The 13,364-nt window shown below is 44.4% G+C and overlaps 1 protein-coding gene across 1 annotated transcript; it reads right to left on the bottom strand.

Annotated features, from left to right (window-relative positions):
* Positions 1-384: 384 nt before the first annotated feature.
* On the bottom strand, positions 385-12,256 carry cotl1 (coactosin-like F-actin binding protein 1). The gene is made up of 4 exons (XM_079223970.1): positions 11,969-12,256; positions 10,620-10,702; positions 1,425-1,582; positions 385-515 (listed from the first exon to the last, which is right to left on the bottom strand). The coding sequence occupies exons 1-4, from the start codon at positions 12,043-12,045 to the stop codon at positions 405-407; spliced, it is 429 nt and encodes a 142-aa protein (XP_079080096.1). The 5' UTR covers positions 12,046-12,256; the 3' UTR covers positions 385-404.
* Positions 12,257-13,364: the final 1,108 nt, after the last annotated feature.

The following is a 13,364-nucleotide window of genomic DNA, read 5'->3' as shown; positions in this document are numbered from 1 at the left end:
CCTCTAATGCGGATCTTATCATTTGGAGATGCACCAACAGCATCTGAACTCTGCCCACTGATGTGTTTTGAAGCAATAAGTTGTTATACTAGTGGGGGGAAAATAATACGGTTTTCTAGTAATAATAATAATAATAATAATAATAATAATAATAATAAGCCGACATGAGGCAGCAGAGTATAAGAAAGACTTACACTGGTCCTACAGACGCTGCTGGTGCACCTCAGATCTGTTTGTGCGTTTCCCTTTCGCCTCACCCTCTCCATCCCGCCTCACCCTCTCTCCTCAAGAGGTAGCGGCCCTGCCCAACCCCCCTCCACCCACATTTACCCCACCCCACCCTACACACCCTCCCATCCCCCCAAACCCCGACCCCGACCCTTCCAGTGGACCATGGCACTTCTCTACTCGGCCTGAGCGTCATAGTTGGCTCCACCGGCCTTCTTCAGCTCTGTGCGGATGTTGTCTGCATCCAGTTCCCTCGGGTCGCTGAACATGAACTCCTTGGCAAAGTTCTGCGGACACAAGAAGAGTTGAGGAAACCCAACATTACTTTTCACTTGTTGCAGAATGGGAACAATCCCAGCATTTTTCAAGTAGTTTTCTTTTTTTTTGTATGCAACGTTTTTGAGGGGAAGTTGCTATGCATACGCAATAAGTAGAACTCATATATATAATTTTAACTATAATAAGAAGATTTGGACCTGAATCCATCAACAATAATACTAAACACTCATCGGTCATTCCAAATTCCAGAATATATAGTTCTAGAAATCTGTCGATTTAGAGCTAACTGATAGCATGCTTGCGCTAGTTACAATAGCTATCGGAACTATTTCTATTTTTCCTCTGTACAATTATTAAGCCACTGCATTGTGTCTTTCACAATTCAGTCAATAAAGAGTTGATAAAGAGAGGCTCTCCACGCCAGTGAACTCGCTAACTCTCAACTCTTAGTTTGATACACAATAATTTACAAGAGGTAATATAAACAACGGATCTTTTTGATATCTCCAAATCTTTGGTAATAAATTCCTGAGGACAAAGAAACTGTTCTTTGTCCTCCAGGCGAGGGAATAACAGCATGGCTGCTCTGTGAACACATTAACAGTAACACGTGGAGCGTTTGAGCCCTGGGAGCACGCTGGAGCCTTCACATTAAAACGCAGAATGAAAGCTGCACTGTGCTGCACGTTTTCATGTCGTTTACACATCCAGCGACATTAGCATTCATTTGGAATGAGAGTACAACACCATGTTGATATAAACACATCAATTGGTGCAGCTTTAACATGTAAATATGAAGTGCACACTGCTAAACGTCTCATTATTTGGGATAATCTAGATTTGTAATCGTATTTTGTCCGATTCTATGCAGCACTCTGCCGCCGCTGTAACCGAGTGACTGCTACAGCGTCACTGACCTGCACGATCTCTTTGACCAGCGCCTTGTCGGTGCTGATCTTGGCGCGCTGCAGCCCTCCTATGTTCTCCCCGATCCAGGTGATGAGGGTGAACTTGGCCCGTTTGCTCATGGCGTCCCCCATCGTGATCCGGACGAAGGCGAACAGACGGGCGTCATCTGAGGGAGGAGACGGGAGAGACTGTGTTGAGACTGACATTACAGCTGATTTTATTATGCAACACACTTCTTCCCACCCCAGTGGGCCACTATATGTACGTGTGTGTGTGTGTGTGTGTGTGTGTGTGTGTGTGTGTGTGTGTGTGTGTGTGTGTGTGTGTGTGTGTGTGTGTGTGCAAGAGAGAAAGACAGACAAAGAGCGAGCAAAAACAATTCCAGTGCAGATGAATACAAAGGTTCTGCTTTTTGTAATTCCACTGCACTGCACAGTCCCAAACTGGGTGAAGAGTGCGTGTGTGTGTGCGTGCGTGCGTGCGTGCGTGTGTGTGTGTGTGTGTGTGTGTGTGTGTGTACTGAGGAAATATTCAGGTCAGCAGACTAATCGAGTAAAATCTTTTGTGAGCCTTGCAGTTGTGTCCCAGTGGCCACGCCCGTCACTGTCATGGTCCGCTGCAGGAGCCGACTGTCTGAAGAACGTGCAGCTAACGCTAAAACACTTGTGCTGCTTTTCTCTTCCCGACTTGTACCTCTTCGGGCCTCCAAAGCCTATTCAACCGAAACAATGGGCCTTACGCAAGAACCACTGGTACGAGCAGATTGGTTCTTAAGTGGCTTGTACGAGTGATTTAGGGAAACTTGCCACATTCACCAATTTCCAAACGCACTTTACCATTGGACCAGACCGGTTGAAGGAGTCTTTGTGGCATTAGTCTGCTGTATATTTTATAACTTTGAAGCAATTTGGAGTTGAAAGAAAATGATTGACACTACATAATGTTTTATTTAATAATCTTATTCTATAGATAGAATATAATTCAAAACATATTTATACAGCCTAATAATAATATAAATATTGATTTAAATTGGCTGTTGATGCCATTGTTGTCACAGTCCGGCTCGTGCCCTCTGACTGTCTTGTTTTTCAGAGTTGTTTTGGGTCAGGTTCCGTTTTTAGGAGATTTCCCCGTCGCCATCTTGGATTAAGTCCGTCGTCATATTTTTTTCCCCCCCGCAATCAACGAACAGAAGTTTCCATGCGAAGGAGTGGCGTAGAGGTAGAGGCCTGTCAATCACCTTGTAGCCCCGCCCTAAAGCGTCCCCTGCTTTATGGCCTGTTTGACTCTAAATGACTATAATTTACTAAATGAACATCATGCTGTATTGAAGACTAGAAAGTAGAGATTGAGACATAAACTCATGTTTACAATGTTTACTGAGGGAATAAATCAAGAGAGAAGTAGAGTCATTTATATAGACTTCTATACAACCAGAGGAGAGAATGAAAGTCTTAAAACACTTCCGAATCGGCTTCTCTTGGCAGAACTGGAGGTTATCGCCTGGTCTTCTCGTTTTACTTCCTGCCTTTGTTTGTTTCCCCGCCTTTTGTGATGGTCTCATTAGTTTCACCTGTCTCTCGTTAGACCTGTTCCCACTTCCCCATCAACTCCACCAGCACACCTCTTTTGTTCTTTGTCTTCAGTTATGTTGAGAGTTTGATTTTTTTGCCTGCTGACTCTTGTTGGACGCCAGCTTGTAACCTTTTTATTCTCATTAAATAGTTGCATTATTTTCTGTTGCATCCTCATATCAACATGAACATTTAAAACTGTATCTCGTGTCTGTGTTATGAATATGACATTGACATTTTTTTTCCCGCCCAGAGAATTACGAGGGCGCCGCTTCCGTCACATGTTCGTCTCGCTCTCGACAAAACTCTGACGGGGTCTTCACAGAGAAGACGGTTTCTAACGAGAGCTGCACTCTTTCTGTCATTTGTACAATCAGCACAGTGAAGCTGCCAACGCTGACAAAGAGGAAGAAAAGAGTCTGTTTTTGGCTCTGCGATATTTATAAAGGCTCATGACATGCCACAAAAAGGCCTATTGGTGAACGCAAATCATTTAAATTGGGAAGTGAAATAATCAAAATAAAGTGTACAAAAAGAATCGTCTGTCTTGTAAAAATGTGTGAGAGGGGCATACTTAAAATACTATTATTCATTCAATTGTAAATGCATCACAAACATGAGGAAATCGACTTATTGTGTAAAAGATATATTTGTAAACAAATATTAATATTGTAGTTGAAGATAAATTGATAAATACACTTGTATTTTAATACGTTTACAAAAAAAGTAGAATATCGACCCATACAAGAAGAAGCTGGTCTTCATGTCAGGCAATGGCTTAAATATCTACAATGTTAGACTCCAGTAGGGCTGCAACTAACAATTATTTGAATAATCGATTAATCGGTTGATTCTTTTTTCGATTAATCGGATCATAAAAAAAATGTATCAAAAAAACATTAATTTCCAACCCTTTATTCAAAAACAGAAGTGACAGTGCAAAACATCTTCAGAAAGTGCACAGACAGGTTGCTCCTTGAACATCCCTGAGCTGTTAATTAAAACAATAAAATGGACTAACACTAAAAACATACACATGTATGCTTTACATCTGCCAAATGTGAGCCATTGTTACTGTATTTGATCCCTCCAGAGGCTGCCTTTACATACCCTGCTTTATCAATATGTATGAAATACTGGGACAGAGGGAAGCTGTACTGCTCCATATAGAGCGTCCTCTTCCTTAAGCTCTTTCATTCTGGGTCTCTTATGACCACGACGTCACGTTGTTGGCTAAGCCCAACGACGTGATTTGCTTCATTCTACTTTGAGTAAAAAAAAAAAAAAACCTGCAGCCAGATCCGCCGGTGTGCCGGTTTAACGTTAACGAGTGACAGCGTGAACTGAACCAGACCGGGGGTGACGGCATGTTTCACCACGTTACGGTTTTTTACAAGCAAGACTGAACTGTAACGGAACAAAAAGTAATTTTAACGACAATACACAACCCAAACACGTTAGCTAACGTGATAGCAAGCTGACTAGCTTCCATTAAAAACAAGTTTGAGGAACATGAAGACGCTGATTGGCCAAGACTCGACTCAAAGATCTTCTATTTTTGAGAAGATCACAACCTCAGCTTTTCTCGTGTCTCACTCCAATCTCAGAAACGATGGCCGGCCAGTTGCTCCGCTCTTTATTCTTCTCCGCGACTTATTTTTATTGATTTCATCGATTCGTTGTTGCAGCCCTAGACTCCAGCTACCACTAGGAATCTTTACAACTATCATCAATAGTGTTTAATACCGAGTTATAAAAGCCTCTCCAATGCTAAACAGCACTTTATTACTTTTCCTACTATCAGTAGTGATGCTGCCTTTTCCCTTGTGTGTGAAGCAAAGAGACTATGCTACTGGCAAAACAATCGCCAACTAATTCACCATCCCAGTGATTCGGATAAAAGATATTCGGCAGATGATTGTTGAGGCAGCAGGTTTCACGTCCAACAGTCTTAGTTCAAATGAAACACCTCCACGGTTTCGGACACGTGCTAAACCAGAAGTACCACCAGTTTACATCCATGTCAGTCCAAAAAGGTGTTTAGTGCAGCCACCTTGACCTTTGGCCATCACGTTCTAATGGTTTATTCCTCGAGTCCAAGGTGAGATATCGCGTTTATGAGAACAGATAATCCAGAAACATGCCTCTGTGCCGGCTGGAAACTGGATGAGAAGAGCAACCAAACCCAGAGTTAAATGTCATTGTATTCCTTTCAACAAGCATCTCTGAGATTCATGGATATTAGATATATATTCATTCATCAGCAGTTGAAAGCACCATGTTGGGGAGGAAGTGATGTCTGCGGTTAAACTTGGAGCTGACGAGGCTTTGCAGGGATCATTTTGATGATTTTGCATGTGGAGAAACGCATTTCATTTCCTGTAAATTCTTCACAATGAAAGTTGCTATTTTGCTGCTCACGCTCCGTCCCTGGAGTATTTAACAGACTTGTGTTTATTGAAGAACAGCTAGTTCGGTGATGAAACCCATTCTCTATACATTCTTCCCCCGTTTTTATTTGAAAAACTTTCATTTTGAAGCAGCAAAATCATGAAATGTTGGGTTTCCATCAGCAGTAAGTCACCAGGACTCAGACTAGAGGCTACAGCCTCCTTTTACCAGACACAACAAACCGACATCAAAGAACAAGTGGCGACGAAGGCCATCTGCCACACCGTCTGTCTGGGCCAAAGAAGTTGCACTCGACCGCACCGCAAACACTACCGCCGCCCTACGTTCTGTTGCCGCTCGACAGGAAATAACTCTGTGGTATTCGGCATTGAAAAACCTTGATCGTGACCCTGTATCTACATTGAATCTGCAGGGCTCTGGCGATGCATTTCCATCAGCCGTGATAGTTTCCATCTAGAATTCACATCCTTACTGCAAAAACAACACAAAGTCTGGAAAGTAAATCGATTTACGACGTACTGAAGATCTATGAGGGCCAACGGGTATGAAAGCATGTTCACTAAACGTCCGCTGCCTCCCAGAAACTAATCCCACGTTGTTCTCTTGGTCGCTAAGAATCCAGTTCAAGATTCTCCTCATCACCTACAAAGCCCTTCACAACCCTGACGTAGTCATGGTGACATCACCATGACTACGTCTGCTTCTTATAAACAGTCTAGGGTCCATCATGGTACATCATCCTGAAACTCAAAGTGGAGCAGCGACTCTGTTGCTCTCCCGAAGGTTTCTTCCCTGGCGTTACACGTCTGCTATAATGAAAGTCTCGGTACCGGCGGTGTCAGTGGGCGCGTCACCTATCGAGGTGTTGTCCAGATCAAAGATGGAAGGCAACTTCACAAATAATCCTTTTAGTTGTTAGTTTCCGGTTCTTTTGTCGGCTGAACCAATTTGCACATTCTTTTGTGATGTTAACTTTTTGGTCAAGCATTTATTTTTCCCTTCCTAAAGTCATTTGGTGTGCATTAGTCTCGTCAGTATCTTGTTTTAGACGCGTGAAGCACTTTGGAATGTTTGAAAGGTGCTCTATAAATACAACTTGATCTATTCTTCAATCGATTGAAACAACTCAATTCACTGATGTCTCTGGAAGAAGAAGCCTTTGGTTGCCAAATGATGGCAACCAAAGGCCAGGACTTGATTTTCTGCTGATTTTAAACTAAGATGGTCATAATTAGATTATGAGAATTGCTAAAATGGCTCTGAAGGGGGTAACGGGCTGATTTAAGCACAGGTCACCGCTCCGTTGACTCCGTCCCTGCAGTGCGACCCGTGTTATCTTTATGTACCTGTTGAAGCAGCTGATCTGAGACTTTCTTGGCAGAGCCTGAGTAGCACTGTTCTCAGATCAGAGGAGCCGCGCACTAACAGGAGCAGTCACCGTAAAAGAGTCTTATCAGTGCGGCCACAGAGGACACCGCTAGTTGCAACACCTTTCCCGGCACAACACACACACACACAGTCACCTGATTCAGCTAAGTCGATTCCGTGACCCTTTGTCTTAACTGTCATTGTCACTGCTTGAGATGCCAGAGAGGAACTAGTGCGCGCACACACACACACACACACACACACACACACACACACACACACACACACACACACACACACACACACCCTCACTCTTGTTTCCTGGTTTGTCTCCCCTTCAAAGCCACACTGACTCTGCAGTTTTCTCTGCAGACGGCTTCTCCCCCTCCCCACCCCACCCCACCCCCTGCTGCTGCAGAGAAAATTGTACCGAAACGACCACATTAGTGAGATGGCAAAAAAAGAAAGAAAAAAGGACATCGGGAGACACACTGCAATGAATAAAATGACCTCATTTTGGCACAGCAAAGGTTGGGCGGGTGACACCGTGTCTTCCTGTGTTCGAGCCCACGATCGGTCCCTCTGCGACACGCGGCCAGGAAACTAGAGCCGTCTCCTGTGGACAGTGTCAGGTGGGCTCGGAGAGGAGTGGTGTTACCTACATGTTAACCGAGTCCAAATTTGGTCTTGTTTTTTGATCTTCGCTGAGAGCAGGGCCCGAGGACGGGGAAGTTAGTCATCCTTTCATTTGGTGCAGGGTTCCCAAAGGATGAATGCTAATCACTTTGGCAACGCCCAGATGTTTTTTATATCCAGGGTCCTTAGAGGATGAGTTGCACTGTCTCGGGTGACCTTCTGACCGTTGGGTGTACAAAGAAAAATCTGAAATGCTAAGTGACAGATTATCATTAAAGCTACTGAGCCGATTCATGCTCCCCAGAGGATGGACAGTTTGTATTTGTAACACTCCTCCAGCTTTCCCTTAAAGCCAACCTCAGGACAAATTGTCAACTTTGCACACAAGACATCATCTACTAAAGAGATTTAGAAGAACCTCTAACCTCCGAGGGGGCACTGCCCATCACGAAGAAGCCGTCTGCAATGTCCCAACATGGTGACTGATCAACAAGTAAAGAGCAAACTAAATACTGGAAGCAAATATGCAGTAAAAACAAAATAATGCTTGGAATGTGTAAACACTAGCCGTGTACACAGCAGACAACTCAAAACACCATAAAAAGAGAGAAGAAAATAGGCATAAATGGACAGAGAGTGAAGCCCAGAAGTGAACTTGTTGCCAAGCACTCGAGGGAGAGCCGTGTTCAGCGAGCTAAACCAGTAGCACAAAGGCTAAACCCAGTAACTTTAGCACAAAGGCTAAACCAGTAGCACAAAGGCTAAACCCAGTAACTTTAGCACAAAGGCTAAACCAGTAGCACAAAGGCTAAACCCAGTAACTTTAGCACACAGGCTAAACCAGTAGCACAAAGGCTAAACCCAGTAACTTTAGCACACAGGCTAAACCCAGTTACTTTAGCACAGAGACTAAACCCAGTAACTTTAGCACAGAGACTAAACCCAGTAATTTTAGAACAAAGGCTAAACCAGTAGCACAAAGGCTAAACCCAGTAACTTTAGCACAGAGGCTAAACCCAGTAACTTTAGCACACAGGCTAAACCCAGTAACTTTATCACACAGGCTAAACCCAGTAACTTTAGCACAAAGGCTAAACCCAGTAACTTTAGCACAGAGGCTAAACCAGTAACCTTGGTTAATCCTGTAGCACAACAACTAACCAGTAACGTTAGCACAAAGGCTAACATAGTAGCACAACAACTAACCGGTAACGTTAGCACAAAGGCTAATATAGTAGCACAATGACTAACCAGTAACGTTAGCACAAAGGCTAACCCAGAAGCACACAGGCTAACCCAGTAAAGTTAGCACAAAGGCTAACATAGTAGCACAATGACTAACCAGTAACATTAGCATAAAGGCTAACCCAGTAGCACAAAAGCTAACCAGCGAGGTTTGCACAAAGGCTAACCAAGTATTATTAGCACAAAAGCTAACCCAGAAGCACACCCAGTGAGCTGAAAAAGCCGATTCAAACTGGAATTGCAGCAGGTACTTGTGCGATGGCTGATTGGCTTGTTGAACCTGATTCATCAAAGTCTGATTGTGCAATGCAACGGTGTGCAATGTAATGGAGTTGCTTATTTATTCTCATGTTATTAACAAAGACAGCTAAAGGGAGCTAGTAGCTAACCGCTAACCAAGCCGGCCGGCTGACGTCACTTCCGTCTTCCCACAGGCGGTGCAGCAAAGACCTGGACTGCATGTCGCTCTTTTGGGCAGCTTCTCTCAGGGAGCACCCAGAACTGTTGGGTCCAAGTCTGCACTAAATCCTGCCCATAGGCTGAGAGTTTGGTGACCTACGATGAATAATCCATGACAGTGACTAAATAAGTTATTGCTTGTTGCTACATTGTAGCAGCAGAAATTGTGTTGTTAAAAGTCCTGGTGGCAGGACTAAGGGTTTAGAACCACCGATCTTCTTGTGCACAACAGAATTCACCTCCTCTGCCTCCTGCAGTCGGACGGCTTGAAGATCACTATGCAAAAAAATGGACGAGCCTCGATAGACGAGCAGCCTGCATCAGCTCCTCCTACACTGGGTTCCTCTCTTCTGCAGAGTTACAACTTCACTGCTAAATAAGGAAAACACGCGCACAGACAGAAATATGTCTGATAATGTGTGTGTATGCGTGCGTGTGTGTGTGTGTGCGTGTCATCTCTCAACAGGAACCGACAGCAAACGCGGTCGTAAAGCGTGGTGATAATAAATGAGTTATTTCAACACAGGAATGTGAGCTCTGAGCTGTCAGGGAGCAAATAAATACATTTAAAAAAGTACAGCCCCGAGGCAGGAAATCTTTAAAAGACAACGCGAGCGTCAGGCTCAGCCACACCCAACACCAGAGCAGATGCTTTACATCTGAGAAGATGACCACGAATATACTGTTGTGCTGTGGAGATCAATTTAATCCGATTAGAAAATATAAGTAGATTTCCTCGTGTGTGATTTCTCTCTCTCTACATCCAGCCAGCACCCGCTAGTTAGTTTAGCTTCCTGTGAATCATTCTCTTTTTGTGATGAACATAAACGGGCTGTGAATACGCAGCAGACTTGATCATTCATTCGAAAAGTGCCCACACACACACACACACACACACACACACACACAGCTGCCGCTTTTATCCAAAGCAACTTACATTGTTGCTCTTTACACCGTAGACACAGCAACGGGGAGCAATTCAGGGTTGAGTGTCTTACTCAAGGACGCAACAACAAGGACGAGCACACACAATCAGAAAAGAGCAAGAAACTATTTTTAAATCGTGCATTTTTTTGATTCCGCTGCCTGTAAATGTTTTTATTGCAACTCAAAAGCAGCGACAGGTGAACACGAATGCAAACTATTTAGAAAAAATAAAGTGGGTTTAAAGTTCTGCACCTTGACCGTAACTGTTTCACCTTTATAAAAGAACAAAAACACATCCAGGATATTGTGGAGATTACGCAACTGCATACAGTGGAAGTGCTGTGAGTGCCGTCGCTGCAGGGCTCAAGGCCAGTGGGTGACAGAGCACAGGGAGTCTTAAAAGATTAGTGGCCTGCCAAGTCAAGCTGTGTGGCCCATCCAGCAGGCCGGTTAACCGGTCCAGAGACAAAGCCACACACACACACACACACACGCACACACAGAATGTAGCCTAGCCAGCAGCAGGGAGGACGCGTCACACCGGCAGTGCTTGGTGGAGTAACTCGGGTGGGACATCCTTACCTGTGCACATGCTCTTGAAGTCCTCGTAGTCGGCACCTTGTCCGCCGGGCAGGATCATGACGCCCTCGTACTTAAACACGGCCCTGGAGGAGCAGAACAGTCAGTCAGCACCCAGCACCCTGCACCCTCACATCCAGTCATCCAGCACCCTGCACCCTCACATCCAGTCATCCAGCACCCTGCACCCTCACATCCAGTCATTCAGCACCCTGCACCCTCACATCCAGTCATCCAGCACCCTGCACCCTCACATCCAGTCATCCAGCACCCTGCACCCTCACATCCAGTCATTCAGCACCCTGCACCCTCACATCCAGTCATCCAGCACCCTGCACCCTCACATCCAGTCATCCAGCACCCTGCACCCTCACATCCAGTCATCCAGTCATCCAGCACCCTGCACCCACAGGAGATGTTGATTCTCTACCTCGTTGCGCACATCGGGGCCCTTTTTTATTGTTGTTGCGCAGGTTGGAGCAATGCACATAGATTGCCCCCCACTGCAGGGTGTAAGGGGGTTGTGGGGGGTTCTGTGTGTCGCGCGCCAGCCATGTGCGCGTGTCACTACTATAACGTTATCCTCTCTGAATACAGGACAAAGGAAATTACTTCTGCCCCGCCGGGGCCCCGATAACTGTGCAGTGTGTGTGTGTGTGTGTGTGTGTGTGTGACCGCTAATGCTGAATCCAGATCAGCTAGATCGGATCAGCGACATGGGAGTTGCCCGCGCGCCGTTTGAGTTACATATTGTTACAAGGCTAAGCCGTTTTCAATCATGGTGTCGAATCCAGTTTGAAACAATTCCCCGAAAGGCTTTTTGGGTCTCGGGGCAAACCCTCCTCCTCCTCCTCCTCCTCCTCTTCCTCCTCTTGCCTTTATAGCGCGTGAGCGGGTGGAACTGCTTGAAAATATCGGGCAATTTTAAGTGGCAATTTGAATGCGAACAACAAAAAAAAGCCACGCCGCGTTGCATTTCCTATATCTTTATAAACGCATCTTCCATTCGACCAAAAACAAAATGAGCTCATTGTAAATAAAATGTGAAGTTGCATTAAAAAAAAGAAGAAAGGAAAAAAAAAAAAGATCCGCCTCATATTTCATCCTTCGCCTCCGAAAAGAAGGCGCAGTGGGCGGTAACGGGCGATGCGAAGTACAATTCTAACGCAGATTAGATCGATAAAACGGATCAATTAATGCATCTAATGTCTGCCGGAGTCAAACACAGCGACAGAGTTGTCATTATTCACAGCAGGCCCACGGGTACACGTATGAAACGTGTGTTTCCCGAGCACAGACATGTAGAGGAGTCCCGCTCTGTAGCGGAGACGTGTCCGCGTCCGCGCACTCACCAATTGACGTCCGTGTTATCGTCCCGGACTTGGTTGTAAGCCTCTCTGCAAGCCTCCTTATCGATCTGGGTTGCCATTTTTTTTCTTTTCCTATAAACGTTAGACAGAAGTCAAAAACAGTCGCCGTGGTGTCGGTCGGAACCGGAGGGAGCGCGAGCTAGCAACGGTGTGGAAGAAGCAGCTAACTTATACACTTGATGCAGCGCATCAGAGATGATAACGGGACGCGAGAGGGTTCAATCCAAAATCACGACCACCGACTGAGGGAGCGGGAACAGGTCGGCTCTTCTTCTAGCAGCGAGCGGTATTTCCTGGATGTCGCTACTTTATGGGCGTTGGTGAAGTGATGCTCGTCGATCAGGTTGCCAGCAGAGTAGTCTTCCTCCTCAGACGCTGGATGCACCTTCTCCCTGTGAATGGTCAATGGTATGAGGGCCGCTGTCAAGGCAGACACGACGCACCGCTACATGTTCCGGTGTGGACTTTCAAAATAAAGGCGCACAAAAAAAAGGATTGGAATGGATGCAGCCAAAACACAGTGTTTGTTTGTTTATAACTGCACTGACACACGTTCTTGTGAATAAATATATAATAATATTATATTTTTGGCAGCCAAAAAGGCAGCCAAAATATAATAATATTATATATTTGTCCACAAGAACATGTGTGAATGCAGTTATACATTTCGCAGTGAGACATGTATGTCAATGTCATCATTTTATTAATACAAAATTAGCATTGACTTTGGAAGGCTTGCAGAATCAATAACTTCTTTAAAATACCCATTTTTATATAATTGCTTTTGAGTGATGTTGTCCTTTTATGATCTATTACGCAGTTCTTTTGTTCCCCGTTTTTTGTTTGTATATTTAAATTATTTGTTTGTTTGTTTTCTACTTCATTTGCTCTTTTTGGTTATTTGTTTGGTTTTGTTGTATTCATTGCCTTTATGATATGGTCCTTTTTGTTTACCGGTATTTAAGTTATGTCTATGCTTTGCTTCTCTGTAGAGCACTTTGTAAACTTTGTTTTTAAATGTGCTATATAAATAAAGCCTTAGAATCATCACCTCTCAGCATCCTTTTAAGAATATGTTTTCTCATTAGTTAGGCAGCCTGTCGTCCCTAAGAGCCATTTCTAATATGTTTGAGTGGAGGAATTATTTGTTTCACGATATCATGATTCAGATTTATTTTCACATTAATGTACTACATCCACAGTGATCTGTTTTCAGACAGAGAATACCCAGTACAATTAATGGTTCTTCATTCTATTGAATCATTCCCACAATCATTCAAACAGAAAAAGGCAGGGAAATGAGGAAGGATGGAGGGGTTGAGATTCAGTTCAGTTCTGCTGTCAGGAAACCAAAGGAAAGGTAAAGGAGGAAAAAACA

The sequence above is a fragment of the Taurulus bubalis genome (genome assembly GCF_910589615.1).
Source record: "Taurulus bubalis genome assembly, chromosome: 9".
Classification (NCBI taxonomy): Eukaryota; Metazoa; Chordata; class Actinopteri; order Perciformes; family Cottidae; genus Taurulus; species Taurulus bubalis.
This window is presented reverse-complemented; position numbering and strand designations above follow the sequence as displayed.